The sequence below is a fragment of the Sus scrofa genome, chromosome 14 (genome assembly GCF_054392235.1).
Source record: "Sus scrofa isolate SSC_HxYL_T2T_F1_AM1 chromosome 14, Sscrofa_HxYL_maternal_Yorkshire_Landrace_v2.0, whole genome shotgun sequence".
NCBI lineage: Eukaryota > Metazoa > Chordata > Mammalia > Artiodactyla > Suidae > Sus > Sus scrofa.
In genome coordinates this window covers 130,664,425-130,680,577 of record NC_139396.1, presented here as the reverse complement: position 1 = coordinate 130,680,577, position 16,153 = coordinate 130,664,425, and the positions used below count along the sequence as shown (strand labels likewise).

Sequence of the window (16,153 nt, the reverse complement as noted above, 5' to 3'; positions counted from 1 at the left end):
CATTACACAGTACAAACTCTAGGCCAGCCCCTCAGCATTGCTTTGGAGGTCATCTAACTGTGTTGGGACAAATCTGCCTCCTTCTGACTTGAGTTTTTAAAAAGGGACAATAATGAGATTCCCTTCTCCAAAGGGAACCCAAACAATCAGTTAGTAGGAGGTTGTCAGGGGAACTCTCTGGATTGAATGAAGGGGGCTGGGGGCAGCATTGGGTTCTGACCCTGAGAATTTATGGTCCTTCCCTTGAACTTCACACACACACACACACACACACACACACACATGCACTTCTCACACTCACAATCTTTGGTTTAGATATGCTGCCACCAGGTGGTAATTACATGTCTTTGTAATCAGACTTTCAACTTTGCTCCCAATTCTCTTGAGAATTTTTTGTTCCAGACCCCTACAGATTTAAACCATCATTTTCTGCTATATAGGAAATAAATGTTATTAAGGATAAGCTTATACAAACACTAAATGAAAATCATGGCACACTTTTCTTTGGGTGTTTTCACTCTCCTGGTCTTTTTATCATTTCCTTCTTTTGCTTCAATCCTGGCCTTCGGAGAATGATACGGTGGGCCTGGTGGGTCTTTGATTTAGGTAATACATTTTGTGTGTAGAACCTCACCAGTGATTGGTCACTTCCTGAGGCTCTGAGTACTCAGGTCTTGGGAGTCATTTCTGGGTGGCCCTGGTCCAGCTGTTTCCAAGGTGATCCTCTTGTGGATTTAGCGCTGCTTCAGTATCTCAGCGGCTCGTCTTTCTCTATCAGGAGAGAGGAGTACAAGGAGAAAGGTATGAGGACTCACTACTAGAAACTAAACTCACACCTGTCGCTCTAATCCATCCCACCTCCTCGAGCTGAACGTGCCCCTGCTCCTTCCACCCAGTTCCGCGGCTCAAGTTTGTGTACAGTGGAGAGCCCACTTAGCCCCAGCTAACTCAATGGCTTCCCTTAGCAACCTCCTTGGTAACTGGCATCTTTGTAACAGATCACCTCCCGCAGTGCTTTCTTTACCTGAGCTCTCTGGTTACAGCCCCTCTCTGCAAGCTCGTTCACCCCTGAGCTGGGAGCATAGCTGGGCACACACGGGAAAGGGCCTCACAGCCCAGCCACGTAAGGTCTGAGTTCACCTGAGGGACCATTTGTAAGCAAAATTGTCATGTTACTGATTTGCTTCTGGAACATGCTGCCTTCCCCATCTGCAAGCTCTTCTCTCATGAGTCTTTCTTCCTGCACAGCCTCTGAGGCTGTGCCATCCTCCTGCTGTCCATCTTGGGGGCCAAAAAGTGCCTTATGGGCTGGGTGCAAGGCACAAGGTCTTATAGCAAGGAACTCACTCTGAGGCAGGGCTGTTCCTCTCTTGTCTTGGGCTGAAACTGACCCAGTGAAGCAAAAGGAGTCTCAAGGCACTTCTTGATTTTTGTAGCTTTTCCCTCCTCCAGATGCAAAGAACTGTGTTATGGACATTGGCACTTAGTGAAAGCATGCTGGATTGAATATTCTCAAGTTAGTAAGATCAAATCCTCACCACCAGCAAAGACCTTGCTCCCTTCTGCACCTGCGTAGCTGCAGGTCATGCCTTTCTCAGGGCTCTGCACGCACATCATCACTTTGCACTCCGGCTGTGCACCTGCTTCTCTGGTTACCTGCTCCTACTTCAGTTAGGAAGTATGTATCATCCACAGGCTGGACAGCAGGTGCTCCATTATTTCTTGAACTTGAGTGTTACCAGAAGATAAGAAGTCATCCCAGGAGTCCCCGTCGTGGTGCAGCGGAAACAAATCCGACTAGGAACCATGAAGTTGGGGGTTCGATCCCTGGCCTCACTCAGTGGGTTAAGGATCGTGGTTGCCATGAGCTGTGGTGTAGGTCGCAGACGCAGCTCGGATCTGGCATTGCTGTGGCTTTGCTGTAGGCCAGCAGCAACAGCTCTGATTAGACCCCTAGCCTGGGAACCTCCATATGCCATGGGTGCAGCCCTAAAAAGACAGAAAAGACAAAAAAAAAAAAAAAGTCATCCTAGATGTGTGGTATGGAATCATTTGTTGACATTCCAAGGCAAAGACTTTACTTCCCCGATAGGTGATAGACCTGTTAGATGTCCCTGAGGGTGGGACATCTTTGGCCCCTTCTCACTGCCTTGTCTTTGTGTCCACACTTTCGCTCATGCTGTTCCTGCCTCCTGAATTGCTCTTCTCTTTTCTCAGCTGGGGAAATGCCCAGATTCTTTAACAAAGCCCAAAGACCTCCATATCCATGTGATCATTTACTTATTCCTCATTGGTTTGTTCATTCACACACTCACTCATTCATTCAGCAACATTTATTGACTCCCTCGAGCGTTTAAGTCACTGTGTCAGGTGACAAGGAGTCAGTACGTAAGCTGGCATGATCTCTGCCTTCCAGAGCTTCCCTTCTAGTGGGACAGCTGGAGAGTAAACAAAGATACTGCAAAACTGAGTATATAACCACAAACTGTGACAGTGCAGTGGAGGAAAAGGATGTAGTGCTCTCAAGAGGGCAGCTAGTGGAGAATGGTTTGGGGGTGTGTGTGACTTAACAAGTCCTGGTACCCACTGCACCCTACCAGGAACTCATTCCATGGACTGATTCCTGCAAGGCAGACGGTCTGTGTGCTTACCAGGAGCACCGCATTGAGGCAATGCTAAGAAATTCACAAACCTTAACATGCTGCTTCTCCTAACCCTTCCATGCTTAGACTCTCTTTTCCAATGCCAGTCCCTCCTTGGCCCCTCTAATTTCAGATGCCACTCTCCTCTCTCTATTTCCATGGCTCTGTCTCTCCCCTCTTCCAACTCCCTCTGTCTTTCTCTCTCATTCTCTCTCTCCTTCTTCCCCCTTCTCCCTCCCCCCACAACCTCTGTATGTGTGTGACTTTCTCTATGTCTCTGTCTCTGCCTCTCTGTCTCTATGTGTCTCTCTCCTTCTCATCACCTCTCCATGAGGATATGCGAAGGGTGGACTTTCTTATTGACATGCTCAATCAAAGCACTCCATTCCACCTGCATGCAAATGGAACCAATCAGGTTTCAGCTTTTCTTCAAATGTTTTACCCTCCTGCTCCTTGCTCTAAGGCTCTTTTTTTTGGCCACAAAAGCACTTGCTGAAAAAAATTCTTTTGGGTTGCTTTCAAGCTTTGAGAGCCTTTCCAGAATAGTCTTTCAGTATCTGACATTTTACTGTATTATGTACTCAGATTAGGTTTTCTATTAAATTAACAACACATAATCTGGATGGAGATTCCCCTCTGATCTCAATTCATGTCCCATAGGGAGTATCATATGAGCTTCTTTGAAAATTCATTATAGCTCTTGACTCCTTCCTTTAATTAAGTGCCTGCCTGCCTTCTCTCATCTGTTCAGGCTTCTTTCTTCCCAGGAATGGTTTCATTTGGATTGACTCCATTAAAAAGCACCATGTAACTCTGCAGCTGGCTTTTCCCAGAAGGAGACTTTGGCCTCAGAGTCTCCTTGTTATTATTTTGTTCTGTTTTTTTTTTTTTCCAATGAAATGAAAGAACTTTTCAGTATTTCCTTAGACCAACAGGTTTCAGCACATTTCAATTTATTTTTAACTGACGAGGTGAAGGTTAAGTGCTTAGAATCTGAGGTACAAACCCTGAGCATCCAGGGATACAGGGACCTGTTGTTCTGCTTTCCTTTACAAAATATTCTTTGTCCGAAACTGATTCTACCTCCCGAATTTTCTATGTATTTCAGTCACTCACAGGTTACTCCCACTATGCCTGGATTTTGTGTACACATGGGTTATCAAATGTAGTTTGATGGTTTTATCTCTCATTAACTCCAAACAACCTAGGTACACCTTCTTTTCTCTTCTTTATTATTACAATAGTAATATCTGCTACTATTAGGACTTAATAATATACCAATGGCACCCAGTGTTTTAAAAATAATTTCACGTGCCAGTGTCAGTCAGCTGGTAATTGTGTGCCTGGAGAGCTGTGTTGAGAAGGATTCTGAGGCCACAAAGAATGCCATGATTGACTGGTGATGTTTGCCTTGAATATGAATAGGGACATAGAGGCCAATGTATGTATCTACTGCTCCTGGTCTAATTCAAAGATATTTATGTTCAATTCAGTATAAAAATAATCATTTTATTTAAAATATAAATGGAAAGAAAAAATTTTTTTCATTTAAGGCCGTGCACATCTAGAGACTCAATAGAGGCCTGAGCCTACATCAGGCCAGGGCTGCTGAGTCCATGTGTGGAATGATATGATGGATTCACTTGAGTGCACCCTGACCCTTGTGCCCTACTCCCCTTGCCAGACCCATATGGGAAGGAAATTCATGGCAGTCTGACTGTGCTGACCTTTAGTTTTATCTGCTTTAGGCAGACCAATGCTCCTGAGCCTGTGAATATCCTAGATTACATGGCAAAGGGGAAATAAATTTGCCAGTGTAATTAAGGTTGCTAATCAGTTGGCCTTAAAGTCATGGGAATATCCTGGCTTATCGGGGTGGGTCCAATACAATCACAAAGGTCTTAAAAGTAGAAGAAGGAGTCAGAAGATAGACCAGAGATGGCATCATGAGAAGGACTCCGTTCAGCTAAGCTTTCTGCCTGACGTTGCTGGCTTTGAAGATGGAAGAAGAGGGCCTCATGCCAAGGAGTGCAGGTGGTCCCTAGAAGCTAGAAAGGGAGAGGAGACAGAACCTCCCTCCATTAGAGCTCCTGGAAAGGAGTTCAGTCCTGCTGTAACCTTGATTTTAGCCTAGTGGGACCCAAATCAGACTTCTGAACTATAGAACCGTAAAATAATAAGTTTATGTTGCTTTAAGTCACTAAGTTTGTGGTAATTTGTTACAACAGCAGTAGAAAACTAATATTCTATCTAAGTTGCCCCAATATAATGATAATGATCATCACTGATATTTAGTACCTGGCACTGTTACTAGACATTTTTTTCTTGTTTTTAAAATTTTTTTGAAATGTAGTTGATTTACAATGTTGTGTTTGTTTCAGGTGTACAGCAAAGTGGTTCAGTTATGTGTGTGTATGAATATATGTTCTTTTTAATATTCTTTTCCATTGTAGGTTATTGAAAGATATTGAAATAGTTCCTTGTTGCCAAACATTTATAAGCATTAATTATCTCAGTTGGTTTATATAGTCTTCCTCTAAGGTAGGTACTGTTATCTAGACCCATTTTACAGATGGAGGTATGGAAGCTTAGTGATAGCAAGTAACTTGCCCAAGGACACAGAACCACTAAGAATCAGAGCCACGGCTTGAACCCAGGTCTCTATACTAAAGTACGTGTTAGTAACCATCATGCTCAGCAGCCGGTACCCTAGCTGTTATCCTAGATCTGTATTGCTTACCTAGTCTCAGTTGACATGTTTCTCTGACTTAAGTTTGTCACTTGAATGCATACCATTCACTTGGCTCCAGCCCTTGTCAGGGCCTTTACCACTGACTTCCAGGCTTTCTCCTGTGTCTACAGGCCCCCCTCCCCTTCCCAGTCCCCCTGCCCCCATCATGCTCTTCCAGCCAAGCCTCAGCTCCGCTGGCTTTAGGCTGTGTCCCTGCAGTCAGCCTCTACCTATGATCCCAATGGTACCAGGTGGGGGAAGAAGGGATTGAGGGCTTCTAGAATTTCCCCTTGGTGCTCATTGCTGAGCCCTCTAATAAAGAATGTGATGGGCCTCAGGTAAGCACAAAGTAACAGGCATGAGACCTCCAGGTCAGGTCTGGACTGCATCAGCAGACCTTGTCCGAGGAAGAAAGAAGCCTGCAGCTCTGTCCAGCTAGCACTTGGTGTTCAGGAGCCATGACCAAGAAATTGTCTGGCAAACCTTGTTTGTAAGTCAGATTTCCACACATAATTCTATGGTAAAGAATTAGTATTTATTATCTTAAGATCCCCCGGCCCTGTGCTTTAAGTATATTCAAATATAAGAATATTGATTGGGTGTAATTCTTTATTAGGAAATGTAATACATATGTTATTTGAAAATATGTGTAGGTATCCAGCTATTAGAATTAACCCATAGGCATTTATTACTCTGAAGAGGAGATTTGAATTCAAACAAATAAAGTTACTGCTAAAAAAGTATACTTGGGGTCCTCTTTGTAAAGATGTTCTTGGAGTTCCTGTCGTGGCTCAGTTGTTAGCGAATGCAACTAGGAACCATGAGGTTGTGGGTTTGATCCCTGGCCTTGCTCAGTGGGTTAAGGATCTGGTGTTGCCGTGAACTGTGGTGTAGGTCGCAGACGTGGCTTGGATCTGGCATTGCTGTGGCTGTGGTGCAGGCTGGTGGCTACAGCTCTGATTGGACCCCTAGCCTGGGAACCTCCATATGCCATGGGTGCAGCCCTAGGAAAAACTAAAGGACAAAAGTAATAATAATAATAAATAAAATTGTTCTTAGAGCTCCCATCATGGCTCAGTGGAAACAAATCTGACTAGTATCTAAGAGGATGTAGGTTCAATCGCGGGCCTCACTCAGTGAGCTATGGTGTAGGTTGCAGACATGGCTTGGATCCCATGTTGCTGTTGTGGCGTAGGTCGGCAGCTGTAGCTCCAATTCACTTCCAAAACTACCTGGCAATTTCCACATGCCCCAAGTGTGGCCCTAAAAAAAAAAAAAAAAAAAAAAAAAAAAAAAAAAAAAAAAAAAAAAAAAATTTTCCTCTGATTTAGACATTAGGCTGGGTATATAATTTAATAATAAAGTTAATAGGGATAACAATAATAGTAATAGTAGCAGCTAACATTCATTAGCACTTCCTATGTGCTAGCTGCTGTGCTTCTCATTCAATACTCAGGAGAAACCCATGCAATACATACTGTTATTATCACCATTTTACAGACAGGAAAACAGAAGCTGAGTGGATGTAAACAACTTGGCCCAAGATAAACTATGGGCAAAGAGTTAATATAACAGCCATCATTTCCCCTTTCTGCAGGAGAATTTGACCTTTGTTGACTTCCTCTCTGTTACCCTGGTTACCTGATAAGAGCCATAGTCAACTATGTCTCTAGGCAACATTGCCTATGATAAAAATGGCTCTTAATTGGTTGCTAAATTGCATCTGAAACTGGGAGGAGCTGTATATAAACTACAAATACCTGAAAGGGACACCATACTGTGGGCTTCCCTGAGGGCAATAACTCTGGATGCCTCTTACGGGGACCCTGGAATCTATGCCTCAGGAGTTGCAAATAGAACTCTAGAGTTGAGAAGTGCTGCTCCTGTGAGGCACCAAGGCAGCACCTCCACCTGCATGATATGGAGCTGATCTCCTTGCATGAGAGCTGCAGGACTGCATGCAGACTGCCCTAGGTGAGGAAGGCCGCTTGGCACTGTCCTTTTGGCCTGTATTCTCCATCCTTCTGAGTAGACCATCATGGCCCATAGTCACCTTGCAAGGCTGAATGATCAATTGGATCTAAAAAATTGGATCTGAAAATCAGTTGGGGCATTCCTGCTGTGGCACAGCAGGTTAAGGATCTGAAAAAAAAAAAAAAAAAAGCTGGTTGGACAGGTGAGTGTGGCAGTCCTACAGTCAGAAGGAGAAGAATCATAATTGGAACCTATGCATTTTGACCCTAGTGCCCAAGCCTCCCACTATCCTTCTAGGGTGCCTCAAGGAGGAAAAGAAATTCTACAAAGGTCACAGGACTGACATTTAGCAGATCCTAGTTTGTTCATTTCCAAAATCATGCATTTCGACACCAGTTAAGGTGTGACTATAGAGTCAAAGGAGCTGTTTGTCGCAGGTGTCTCAGTTGCCCTGTCTTCATCATCATACATGGCGCATGGCTCACTAGTGTCACTTGAAGGTGACTCGATAGCGTAGGTGGACAGGAAAGGCTCAGCATTAAGTCATTCCCAGGGTTATGCTTCTTTCGTTTTGCTGTTGCTGTTCTTCCTCTCCTTTTCTTATCTCCTTCTCTTCCTTCCCCTTCTTCATCTTAAACAAGAAAAATGAAACAAAAGAAAAAAAAAAAAAAAACCACCACCACCACCACCAAAACCTTTTGAACTATTTTTAGACTTAGAGAAAAGTTGCAAAAATGCTAACCTTTCTGTATACCTTTCACCCAGGTTCCAGTTATCTTACATAACCATGATACAAATACTAAAGCCGAGAAATAAACATTGGTGCAGTCCCACTAACTGACCTCCAGACTTTGTTCAGATTCACTAGTTTCCCCCCTAAGGTTCTTTTTCTGTTTGTAGATAGGAGACTAGATACTGATCCCAGACGGGATGAGGAGGGTCCTGCTCCCAGCAGGGCACCCCTGTAGCATACATCTTTCTCCTCAGTTTTCTAGCTCCAGGGGCAAAATGTTCCATAAAACCACAATTAAGCAATCTAAATAGAAAATTTCAAATAAGTGGAATTTTTCTGGTCTAGAATTCTTAAGGAATGAATTAAGTGTGAATTCTTACCAGAAATTTATTTTTAAAAGTGAAACACCTCTAGGTATGTTTCAAGGTCAGTAAATCACGCAAATCTCCGAAGTTTACAGACTTCAGTGTTGATAAGAGAGGTTCACTGAATCAATAGTTTCATCATTTGAAATCAGAGGGCTTTGGACCAGGGGGGATCAGGGTATGTTATATTCAATGCAAAGTCTCCACTATTTCAAGAAACATTAAACTGAACAGGTAGAAAAAAGAAATTGTTTTTTCTTTCTTTTTTTGGGGGGGTGGATAATAGTTAAGGTGACACAAACATGATCATAGCCCTGGATTTCTTTCCATTATTTTTTCAATAGGCTAAAAAATTGAAATATAAAGAGACAAACAGTGAAAAAAACCTTTCTCCAGTCCTTGTCCAGCATCTTTCTAGCTCCTTGGAAACCACTGATCTTAATTTCGTATATCTCCTTCGAGTTTCTTTTTACACGGTATAAGAATACAAAAAATATAATCTTATTTTTCTCTCTTCGAGGACAAAGATAGCACATTAATTTTTGAAAGTATATTTCTTGTAGATTATGATTCAAAAAGAATGTTTCCTTTTTATTTTGCTTCATATCTTTTTTTTTTTAATAACATGTCATAGCCTCCTGTGAATCCCCTCTGGAATCTAATTATCCTCCCTCCCTCCCCAGAGCTAACCACAACCATGAATTCAACATTTACTCTTCCCAGTATATTAGCATGTTTTCATATGTTTACTATGTATTTATGAATTTATAAACAAAATGTAGTATGATTTTCTAGGCCTTAAAACTCATATAAACTATTTCATACTGCAAACACCAGTGGGCAACTTTCATAAACAACATTATGTATTTTTTTAATGGTCACGAAATTTATATTTTGATTATCAAAGGATTATCAAAGTTTGAAACAAAGTCCAGTAAGAGCTAGCCTGTGTAATAAGTAATATCTGGTCACTGGAAAGTTTAAAAATCAGAATTTTTTATAATTAAAAAACTCAATCAATCTGGTCATGACAGGTGAGCATAAACATAAACCCATGGAGACCAAAACTCTGTGTGAAAACCATTTAATAACCACAGCAGTAACAATCACTTTGTAGTAACCTGAAATTATTTTTGCTTTTGGAGTCTAATTGTACATATTCTTGATCATAATTACTTAGGCCTTAAAAAAATGTCAGTAGGGTTTTTTTCATATATGAATGCAACACAAGCCACTGTAGATGATTTGGAAGACAAAAGTAGAAAATAGAAAATAAAATGTCTATGATGATCTGAAATGTCTACAATCTATCTGTATGGCTTCAGAAATAGTGACTATATGCATTTTGTTGTATTTCTTTCCAGATCTTTTTTTCTATGTACACACAAATAGTTTGTTTCAAAATTAGGATTATATCATGTGAACTTCATTAACATAACTTTATGACCATGACCTCTTTTCAACCGATATTCTTGAGAAGTGAGGTATAAACATTAACTCTGCAGACGAATTCACCAGATTCTATTTAACTGGTCCCCAAAGATCAAAGTAGTAAGGAAATAGTATATCTGTGTATACTGATTAAATGCAAATGATTTTTCCCCCAAAGTATACTATTTGACTTCAAACTACATATTTGGCCGAAGCAAACAAGTCCCCAGTAATTACATGATATGACTCACTGAATGCTACCTCTTGATAATATTGAAACTGTTCTTTTAACACAAGACTGAAATTTTGCTCCCAAAGTGCTTCAGAGCCATAAAGTAATAGTCACTGTTGGTTACTCAGGTTTGAATAGAATCTGCTGTGGTGATTAAATGGTTTTCACACAGTTTTGGTCTCCATGGGTTTATGCTTATTAGTGAAAACCAGGTCTGTGTGCTTCTTCCTTGTAAATGACCAATTACATGGATGACCTAAAAATGGAGTTCTAGTTGTTATGTTTTTTGAGATGGTGCTATGTTGATAGAGTAGCTTCAATGCATTCTTTTTATCTGTTGCAAAATTGCTCATGGTTTAAATAAATTACAGCTTATTCTTTTTTGTCCCTGTTTCCAATTATTTTTTTTCTTTTTGCTGATATGAAGAAGGCTGGGAGTTCCCGTCGTGGCGCAGTGGTTGATGAATCCGACTAGGAACCATGAGGTTTCGGGTTCGATCCCTGCCCTTGCTCAGTGGGTTAACAATCCGGTGTTGCCATGAGCTGTGGTGTGGGTCGCAGTCGCGGCTCGGATCCTGCGTTGCTGTGGCTCTGGTGTAGGCCGGTGGCTACAACTCCGATTCAACCTCTAGCCTGGGAACCTCCATATGCTGTGGGAGTGGCCCAGGAAACGGCAAAAAAAAAAAAAAAGACCAAAAAAAAAATTAAGCCCTATCTTTCAAACGCAGATAAGCACATCTGTACCTTTCGAGTCTTGTGGTCCAGGAAAGAGACCGAAGGTTGTGAATGTTGCTCTCCTTTATACCACACGCTTACTGAGTGTCCTTATTGAGCAGATAGCTAATTGGATGGGTGGACACGTGGATCTATGGATGCATGGATAGTTAGATGTGTGGATGAGTAGATGGATGGTTTTGATGAATTTTTGAATCTCTTGATTCAAGATCTCTTGATTTGTCAAACCTTGTATCTCCATCTGTAAAATATCCTTGCCTGTGTACAAGAACGACACACACACTCTTAGTCTCCTTTTCCTTCTAGATGTTGAAATGCTTCAGGCCAGTACATCTAATCCAATGGCTGGAGACAGTTACTCTCGGACCACTAAGGACTCTATGATCCGCAAGTTTTTAGAAGGTAAGTTGTAGCAGTGGGCAGAGAAACAGAGAAGAGGGGAAACAAATGTAAGACATTGCCTGGTTCCGTATAAGGGTTGCTCCCTCTGCATACATGGCAAATGGCGTGATTGAAGGTATTCTATTCCCATGAGCCCCTCCATCAGACTATTACAAGTGGGCCAGAAGTTCCCACCCTTGGAGCCACTCCTTTGGGTAAACAAGTTGCCTTCAGCAAGATCCCGTTTTAAATACACCTGTTTATTTTTATTTGATCAAATTTTAATGAGTACCTCCTATGAGCCAAGCACTATTTTGGATGTCGGGCTGGGGGACACAAAGGAAAATAAGATATAATCAGTACCCTAAAGCAACTTTCCTTTCTGGCAAAGGAAGATAAAATGTGGGAGCAGGCGGCATACACAGGTATTATTAAGTTGAGGCTGTATTACATAGTGATTAAGAACACAGACTCTGGTAAGTACCCAGTTCCCACTTCAGTTCCCTGGAAGACCTCGGACAAGTCACTCAAGTCATTCCTCTGGGTCTTAGTTGCCTCAGTTGTAAGATGAGATGAATATTGTGAGAATCATGTGATTTCTTGTACATTAGGCATCAGAACAGGACCAGGTATGTAACAAGATATAAACGTTCCTTACTGTTATTGTTATTATCAATGAAGCTTTCACAGGTAGAGAGTGTTAAATTGTATGGGTAATTCCTTAACTCTGTCCAGTCATTTACACTTTATGGGCGGGGCCTGTTGGTAAAGCAGGGTGACAAGAGGATGGGAAAAGTAGTTTTGACGGTAAAGAGGAAAGTTCTCAGCAGTGATAGGTAACAACAGCCTGGCCAGCTGACTGTTTTTGTAGATAAACTTTTATTGCAACACATTGTGCCTGTTCCTTTCACATTGCCTATGGCTGCTTTCATACTTGAAGGGCAGAATTCAGTACTTTTGTGCATGTGAGACAGGAGGTGCCGGGATCCCCGTCATCCTGTAGGGTAGCCAGCATTCCCAGGACACTTCGTTTTGTTAATGTCAGAAATGCCTTGCCAGAATTTCTTCATGCCCTGTACAGGATGTTCAAAGATGGACATAGTGGGGCTTTCCTACAAAATGGAAACTTCTTTGGGGGCAGAGCCTTGGAACACAGAGCCCTTTGATGAGTTGGGACCCCCTTGGTCAGTCATCTCAACCCAGGACACAGGGAAGCCAAGAGCATTCTTTTTACAGCTCAGAAAAGATGCAATGAAAAAACTCCCAATAAACTATTGGTTTGGAAATCTCATAGAAAGAAGGCCCAAGCTTTCTTCATTCCTGTGTCTTAAATAGTCGTTTAATAAAGATTCGTTGACTGCCTGGTGCTAAAGAGAAGAAGGGGGCAGAGGAAAGCACCTACTATTTGCAGGCACTGAACTATTCCTCTATTATTTCATTTTGTCCTCACAGTACTCCTGTGAGTAGCTCTCAGAAGGAAATCAGATTCAGAGAGGTTATATAACATACCCAAGGTCACACAGCTTTTGTGTATGTGTGTGTGCACGCGTGTGTGTATGCATGTGTGTGTTTGTGTGTATGTGTGTGTACAACGGCAGGTCTTGAAGCCACAGGGATAGTGTGGTCAGGTCCCAGGACAGAGCATTGCAGCCTGTAACCAGGAAGGAGGCAGTGCAGATCTGAGGGCTGTGGGACTCTAGGGATAGAGGGTGGGAGACAAGCTTCTGTCCTAAATCTTTTTGGTCAGCAGGGAGCAGAATGGGTCAAAAGTTGCAAAAGAAGCAGTAGAGCATGGAAGCAAAGAGCACAGGCGCTGGAGCCAGCTTCCCCCGTCTGGCTCTAAGTGACTTTGGGCAAGTTACTTAAATGTGCAAGCCCCTGGTTTCTTCATCTGCAAAATGAGATTAATGATTGTAGTTACTCCACTGTGTTATACGATCAAAGGAAATGATGCGGATAATACACTTGGAAGAGCACTTGGCAAATCCCTCAGGGAGGATTTGCTATAGTCATTTTGATGCTGAGGATGAGGGTGAGGAGTCGTTGCGGGTGAGGGTTCCAGTCCACTCTCACCCTGTAGCCCAGGCACCAGAGGGTGGCGCCAAGCATCCTTTGGCTTTGGGGACTGAGCTGTCTTTTCCCTACTTCTAGTGGGAAGAACAACTGAATCCCAACTGTAAAACTGAGATGATAGAGCCTAGTGCTCACTTTCTTTTCCTGCACCAATGGGTGGCAAATGAAGGTGACATCAATGTTTTCTCAGTTGCTTTGCATGGAGTTCTCAGGAGATGGTACAGAAGAAAAGGGAAAAGCCCTTTGCCAAAAGGCAGGACTATGCAAATAAGGTGTGGTCACCCTCTCTGCTTGATGATTGGCAATAACCCAGTTCATTTGACCACTGCTTTCTTTAAAAAAAAAAAAAAAAAAAACAAAACTTTTGTCAGTTTTATTGAGGTAAACTTAACAAAAATTGTATATATTTAAGGAATACAATGTGATGGCTTCATATGACTATACATTGTAAAAGGATCACCACAGTCAAGCTAATTAGCATTTATTACCTCACATAGTTACCTTTATTCCTCTTTTTATCCCCTACCCATCTCCCCTCTGACAACCACCCGTTTGTTCTCTGTATCTATGAGTGTGTTTCTGTTTTGTTATGTTTGTTCATTTGTTTTGTTTTTTAGATTCCACATGTAAGTGAAATCATACAGTATTTGTCTTTATCTGACTTATTTCACTTAGCATAATACTTTCTAGGTGCATCCATGTTATCACAAAGAGTAAGATTTCATTCTTTTTTATGACTTGGTAATATTCCATTGTATGTATATGCCACATCTTCTTTATCTTTTCACCCACTGATGGACATTTAAGTTGCTTCCATATCTTGGCTATTGTTTATAGTACTGCAATGAATATTGGAGTGCATGTATGTTTCTGAATTAGTATTTTGGGTTTTTTTTTCTGATAAATACCCAAAAGTGAAACTGCTGGATCATATGGTAGTTCTATTTTTAATTTTTTAAGGCGCCTCCATACTCTTTTCCAAAGTAACTGCACTCATTTCATTCCCACTAACAGTGCTAAAGTTTTCATTTTCTCCACATCCTTGACAACACTTGTTTTTTATTGCCTTTTTGATGACTAGTTGCTTTTCCCTTGCTACTTTTAATATTCTCTCTATATCTTTAATTTTTACCCTTTTAACTACAATGCGTCTTGGTGTGGACCTCTTTGTGTTGGTCTTGTTTGGGATTCTATGCTTCCTAGGCCTGGATATTTGCTTCCTTTCCCAGGTGAAGGAACTTTTCAACTATTAATTCTTCAAATATGTTCTCTGTCCCTTTGTTCCTTTTTCACCTTCTTGGACCCCAATAATGTGAACATTAGTCTGCTCGTTGTTGTCTCAGAGATCTCCTAAACTGTCCTTACTTTTTTTTTTTTTTTTTTTTTTTTTGGTCTTTTTGCCATTTCTTGGGCCGCTTCCGCAGCATATGGAAGTTCCCAGGCTAGGGGTCTAATTGGAGCTGAAGCCGCTGGCCTACACCAGGGCCACAGCAACGCTGGATCCAAGCCACATCTGCAACCTACACCACAGCTCATGGCAACGCCGGATCATTAACCCACTGAGCAAGGGCAGGGATCAAACCTGCAACCTCATGGTCCCTAGTCGGATTCGTTAACCACTGCGCCACGACAGGAACTCCCAACTGTCCTTAGTTTTTAAAATTCTTTTTTTTTTTTCTTTGTCTTCTGGTTCATTGATCTGTTTATCTGTTATCATCTCGTCTACTGTTGATTCCTTCGAGTGGGCGTTAACCTTTCAGTTATTATATTCTTCGAATCTACTTCTTTCTTCTTTCTATTTTTTAACTCATTGTTAAACCTCTTGCCGTGTCCATCTGTTCTCCTGAGTTCCCTGAGCATCTTCATGATCATTACCTTGAACTCTATCAGGTAGATTGCGTATGTCCACTTTACTCAGTTCTTCTGGAGTTTTTCTTGTTCCTTTGTTTGAAATAGATTTCTCTCTCTCTTTCATTTTGCCTAATTCTCTGTTTCACTTTCTGTGTGTTTGGTAGCTTTGTTATATCTCCCAGTCTTGGAGAAGTGGCCTTATGTAGGAGATGTCCTGTGGGCCCAGTAGCATATTCCCCTCTGGCTACCGGAGCTAGAGTGGTGCCCCCTACATGGGGGTACATGGGCCTTTCTGTTGTGCAGGGCTGATGACCGTGAGTGTGGTAGTAGGTGGGGCTGACCCCTAGCTGGTTGACTGACGGGCCCTGTCGGATGTGGAGTCTGCCAGCTTGCTGATGGATAGGACTGGATCCCAGGGAGGTGGGCCATAGGGCTCAGGTGTCCCAGGGTTTGACACTTGCTTTCAATTGCCCTTCTCTGTGTTTCTAGGCAACAGCATGGGAATGGCCAGTATGGAGAGGGATGCGCACCATCTTGGCCAGGAAGAAGATGTTTATCACACAGTGGATGATGATGAGGCCTTTTCTGTGGACCTAGCCAGCAGGCCCCCTGTCCCAGTGCCAAGGCCAGAGGCCAGTGCTTCCAGCACTCACCAGGTTTCTGACAATGAACCATACATTTCTAAAGGCAAGTGTGGCAGGGAATGATGCCCAGGGGGGTCTTCAGAGCCTCTCAGCAGGAATTCCCTGGATCCTTTAGCTTCTGAACCATTGCTTGGATGCTATCCCCTTCAGAAAGGTCTCCAGCCAGCCCCAGGAGATGGAGTCAGAGCTTGGGGCAGATCCTGGAGCTAGACTGTAGAGTATAAGAATTACCAGATTTGTGCACCTGACCTCCATTCCAATTTTAATAGCATAAGCAGGTTGTAGAAAGTATGGCAAAAAGTTGTAATCTGAGGAACATAGCCCTCAACCAGAGCCGCAGGCAATTGGGCTGGGGTTGTCA

At 42.3% G+C, this 16,153-nt stretch overlaps 1 protein-coding gene across 13 annotated transcripts in view; it reads left to right on the top strand.

Annotated features, from left to right (window-relative positions):
• PIK3AP1 (phosphoinositide-3-kinase adaptor protein 1) overlaps nt 1–16,153 on the top strand; it is a 265,570-nt gene that overhangs the window by 218,568 nt on the left and 30,849 nt on the right. For all 13 annotated transcript variants that reach the window (XM_084992874.1, XM_013983580.3, XM_084992877.1 and 10 more), the window contains 2 exon segments: nt 11,150–11,245; nt 15,638–15,835. In XM_084992874.1, the coding sequence (XP_084849000.1) occupies nt 11,150–11,245; nt 15,638–15,835 (294 nt within the window).